The sequence below is a fragment of the Opisthorchis viverrini genome (assembly GCF_000715545.1).
Source record: "Opisthorchis viverrini unplaced genomic scaffold opera_v5_59, whole genome shotgun sequence".
NCBI classification, from domain to species: Eukaryota; Metazoa; Platyhelminthes; class Trematoda; order Opisthorchiida; family Opisthorchiidae; genus Opisthorchis; species Opisthorchis viverrini.
Genome location: NW_008751715.1, coordinates 932,760 through 938,244, shown reverse-complemented (window position 1 = coordinate 938,244; position 5,485 = coordinate 932,760). Strand labels below are relative to the sequence as shown.

General features: G+C 42.4%; 1 protein-coding gene across 1 annotated transcript in view; it reads left to right on the top strand.

The window, feature by feature from the left end:
* Positions 1-911, top strand: part of T265_03883 (hypothetical protein) — a gene marked incomplete at both ends in the record, with an annotated part of 2,620 nt that extends 1,709 nt beyond the window's left edge. The window contains one exon of the mRNA XM_009168475.1: positions 669-911. Within this exon, the coding sequence (XP_009166739.1) occupies positions 669-911 (243 nt within the window). The remainder of the gene's footprint in view (positions 1-668) is intronic.
* Between the last annotated feature and the right edge of the window lie 4,574 nt (positions 912-5,485).

The window sequence follows — 5,485 nt, the reverse complement described above, 5'->3', positions numbered from 1 at the left end:
ACTCAGTTAGGTAACCCACGGGAAAGAGGTCGGCTCCAATGATTCCCGGTCTACTAGGATGGCACCACCCCGTGAGCCAAAGATTTAGACAGAGGGAGCTCCTGCTTCTTGAGAATTAACTATCTGTAGGTGTGGTTCGTACTCTAATATCAACCACGGAGCAGGCTGTTACTCTTGTTAATTACTTTCCCAGACTTCGAATAACAAATACCAAAATAGAGCGAGTTTGGTCCTAACGATATGAAACAGTAGAAGTCAGGCTGCTGATGCGGACCACAAGCTCGTGTCAGCCTGTTGGACTCCTAAATACTCAGAATATCCATAATGTGACTTCGAGAAAAGGAACAGTGGTGCAAGCATTTCTCATAAACGTATGATGAATCCGGCACGGATCGGTACACAGGTAACCATACTAGACACGGTTAATCACGATGTATTGTTAGCAGCCTGCTAAGTCCTTTCTTTGAAGAATTTATGAGTCAACTAGTTGTTTTAAACGTCATTGGAGTTAGGGAAAATATTTTAAAAGAAAACAGGTGTGAGTATATTTACTGATCAGTATTGGCCGTATTGGTTAATTTTGTTAATGTAATTACGTCCAGAGGTAACAAAAGACTGATTTTGTGTTGCCAAGAATAAACCTATATATTTCGCTCCTTCCATTACAGCTTCTTACTCGACAGCAAATCAGTGAACGTGTGTATGTAATGGACTGTCAACTGCTACAACGAAGTGCTCAACCAATTCACGGCATATATATCGGACAGTATCGTATCCGGCTTCTCAAACGGTTGCGCTATTCCCGCGTACCGGCCTATATTTTACGCGAACTGAACAGAGGATTGCCAAACTGCCGATATGATGGCTATTGGGCTTCCACTGAGATTGCGTCTTCATTTATATCGCCCTGACCAGTATGGTGATTGATTGCATTACAAGGATTTTGATACAGACTAGTTTTGCATGCCACTTTTCAACTAAGGGCACTGGTGTTTCTCCCTGAAAAAACTATGGATATGGTAAATTGTGTGGCCTTGGTGCTAAATACTGGCGAAACATTGAGAAAATATATGAGAAAATGATAGCAAATTGTTGCCCACAGCCATGTTCGATAGCTCAGGAAAGTTGAAGGTTGGAAACGGAAAGCAAACAAGCCAGTGTCCGTCATTTCTTTGCACACTTAATTATCATGGCGATGTACTGAGTACAGAGATCTGATCCCATGTGATGACGGCTCGGTGTGCGGTAGAAAAATAATGCGGGTACCAAACTTGCTAAAGAGTGATATTTAGACTCAAGTGGAGCATCAGTTTATGGTTCAAGACTCAAACGTTTTGTGCCGACGCTCTGGCAATTTCCCTCATGCAGTGAATTAACCAGGCCATTGAGGCTTCCAAAGGTTACCTGGAGTATGCACCTTCAAATAAGTCCACATTTGTTACCAGCAAATGAACTGATCCAAAATCAAGTTTTGGAACATTTGCTGGTTTGTCGATGGTAGGATTGCATCTACTTTGGTTTTGCTTCCGTTAGCTGGAAGTTTAGTTTCACTGACATTATGGTGTATTCCATGTGCGTAAGATAAAAATTCTCGCTGGTTGTGACTAGTATTTACTCTGCGGGAGATTCGAATCTGGTGACAACATTAAGCTTTCCTAAAAGTCAGCGGCACATTGTTCACTTTTCCCGTCAACAAAACAATGAGTCTAGATGACATGCTCATTGTGGCTCCTTTCTCAGCATGCTGAAGAGGCTGGTACGGTTTGTTAACTTCCCCAAATACAAGTAAAGAATGATCGACGGCTAGACTCTTCATCAGTGGTTGCTAGCACCGAAGCAATTTGAAAATGTGAGTGTATTTCGCCAATCGGGGCGAGATGGCCCAAGTGGTTAGAGCGCAAATTTACTGACCGGAAGGTCCGTGGTTCGAATCCGACCTCCGCCACTCGACTTCCCCTGTCTAGACTTGGGCAACCTGGCAGTATCCCAGCCCTCGTGCTTCCTTTGGATGGCATGGCAGCTAGGCACCGAAAGGGTGCTACAGCTAAACGCTTTCGACAATCTCTGACCATTCAGTGTTTAAAGATAATAGAAGGTTGACGGAAACTCGGGGACTGTGCCTACCTGAGGAGAATTAAGAAGGATAAAGCCGGTCCTGGATTGTTGAAGAGCCTTCAGTAACCCTGTTCCGTCGAGAAAATTACAAAGGGACATTTTCACGCATAAACAACCTTTTTCGCTGAAGCTGTCAAAAATCAGTCGTTGCTCATATCAACACTAAAATGTATTTGGAGTTCAAGCGCCGTGAAATGAGTTCATTCTTGAGTTAGACAAGCAGTTTCACAGTGGTCTTGTTGGGTACTAAATGAAGGGACCAAACCTATGTTGTCAGCTGGAGGGCTGCCTACCGCAAAGAAAAAAATGAAAGGAATAAAATTGCTCACTTTGATTATTTAAGGTGTAAGCAATATAGTGTCTCTCAACTAAAAAATATCCTCATGAAATCCAGTAAATTGACGCCTGCATTCTACAAATACTATCAGTTTGTTGTTCAGCTGCAACACTCTTCCGACATCTATCTCCCACGTCCCCCCCCCCCGGAAGACATTCGAGGGACGAAATATAGTTATGTTGCCCAAACCTAGACAAGAGCAGTCGAGATGCAGAGGTTGGGCTCGAATCACGCACTTACCGATCAGTAAGTTTGCGCCTTAACCACCGGACTATCGCGAGCTCTGTCAAGCTGAACCTACTATCAGTTTGAAAGTACTATGATGGAAGGCAACTTCCTATTATCGGATTATTATATGTAACTCTTACGGACTTGTTGATGCATAACCTTATTTGAGTTTATTCTCATCTCTTTCTACAATCCCTTAATGAAACTTACAAGTAACATGAAGTTCCACTCTCCTAATCTGACGCCGTATGTTTATCGAATAACTGTATGTAAAGCACACACTCGCGAAGTACAGCCCTGAAATTGGTCCTTACTTTGGACTACTGCCCACTTGGAATTTTGACTTGAGAGGAATCACAACTCATACGAGACTAATTAGGTTTACCAGCGTAGAGGAATTTATAAGGACAAGAATATACTGAAAGTATTTGCTTTTAATTTGTAACGGCTTCAGTGGATACTTACTAAGACTTAGTTAAAGAATCGTGACAGTCTTTCACTCACAATGCTTTACTGTGAATTATGCTCTAACGATCACAAAGTTTCTTTAGATCAGAGAAACTATTAGGTGCTGGTACAGGAATGTTCTCAGTTTTTTTAAATACGGGGTATCAGTGCTGTTCCATTCAGATCGAGATTACGTTCTGATCGATAGTTGGAAAAAAGTGTGAAAGGCGCATGGCTCTAGGTCAGGACATCTGTAATGACACCCACACATGTTCCGTTTCACTATTTAGGTAGCACCTTCCACCTAATGTGGGGCTTTCTGAAGAAACTTCATTAACCTCCAGCTATTGAGCAGCCCACGTCAGACGTTCTTAGAGTTATTCTCCAGTGCCCTGGTTGTTTTATGAACTTGCACTAACAGTCAGAGGGAAATCGGCGCTCTGGTAGGGAGTCAGTTTTGCCGCATTTCAGTTAAATTTGAATGTTTGAACTGAGTAGTTTGCACTGAGTAGTTTCTCGCTATAGATCTCTTGAAGAAGAGGGTGTTGCGTAGTTAGAGGATTTTTGCAAAGAGCGAGCACTGTGTAGCAATTCTTTAATGATGGATTGTCTCTTCTCGCGGAGAACAATGATTCAAACCTCCTCTAAGCTGAGGTGAACTCAAACTACATTAGTTGGTAAATTCATAGTGATACACTCACTGCATATTGATAATATTCTATGCTCTATAGGAAGACATGACAACGGGTCCAGTAAATGGTGGTCAATGATGGTTTTCATAATGTGCCATACCGCCGGGTGTGGCTTGACAACTCAATTCCGACAACCCACTCTTCGTTAAATGCGAAAGTATTCATTCTTTCCATACCGCCCAATTCATATGTTGTTCAAGCCAACTTTACTTGCAATGCTCCATCCCCTCATTAAATACTTCGCACTGATGCTGAAATGATGACCATCCACTAAGTGAAGCTAGTCGTTCATAGACACGAATCAAGATGCCGTGATCACATAAGTTCTTGACCCATTGGTTCAAACATTATTTGGATGTGTTTAATGAAGTGCCAGCTTACGAACTTTACTTTGAAACCGTGTGGCTCAGTAATAATCCCGAGCACTATATTAAGTCGATCATGGTTTCGGAGGATCCAGAAGAGCTGTTGTACATAACTTCAGCATGTCTTCATCTTTAATATCAACTAAGTATGTTCAAGAGTTTGATGCGTGGAATAGCTGGCTTACATATTCCTACGAGATGGTCTACTCGCCTGTTATCAACACTTTACCCTAGGTTAGCACGTAAGTCCGCGTAAACGTGCTTTTTTATGATACTGGACACAACCCCGGCATATCGATTGCACAACAACACCGCACAAGCGAGGATTGCGCACTGTTAGATGACTTATTGGAAAAACCATTTGCCCCCACTGAAGTCGATTTAGTGATCATTTCTCCTGCCACCATGTAGGTCACACTTGATTGGAACAGGTCTGGAGGGGCGCTGTCGAACAAAACTTATTTGGTGTCAGAGAATTCACCCTTAGAAATCTCACCATTATTCACGGATTCGGTTTGTTCCCCCTCAAGGGAATTCATGTTCTCATCCAAAACCGCAAGTACCTACGTTATGTACAGTTTTATAACGCTATTCAAGCATTACCTTGTTTGACAGCGTTCAAGGATTTCAGTAGCACCACAGCGCCTTCAGAGAATGACTAACTGATGGTTCGGACCTAGAAACGCAGAGTTGAGTTTGAAGGGACCATTCCTCAATACGTACCGTCAGCTTTTCCGATTATCTGAAATGTCCTCAACGAAATTCCTACTGTCCTGGTATACATTAGATCCGCTTTTTTCACACTTCACTCTAGCTTAGGAAATAAAGCTTTATTTGCTTATTGTGACGATGCTCACTTCGCTGGATGGCTAACTTCATGGACTACATATGACGAATACCGAATAGCATTTTATTCAATTCCGACCAATTTTTTGCTGCCATGGAAAGATATCGATCGTCAAGTGACCAGATAGCGCTCGTTAGCTTGCGTCTCATGTGTAGCTTCAGCCTGAAAGTTTATTAATCGTTGTTCCGTACTGTTTTTTATACCAAGCATTGCCCGTATTCCATATGAACTTCCGTAGGAATGATGGGGATCATTTGCTTTTCCTATCGTTCGTGTTTATCAAGTGGAAACACATGGTCAAACGTTTCGCTGTGATGCAGTCGTATGCACCGTGCACGTGCACAGCGTCATCTGACCATTTCCGCTTAATCTAGTTCAGTGTACATCTGTTCACGTGACTGCTTTTTCTTTCTGTTGTTTTTTAACCGCCAACCACCGGCTGATTTAAATCTAT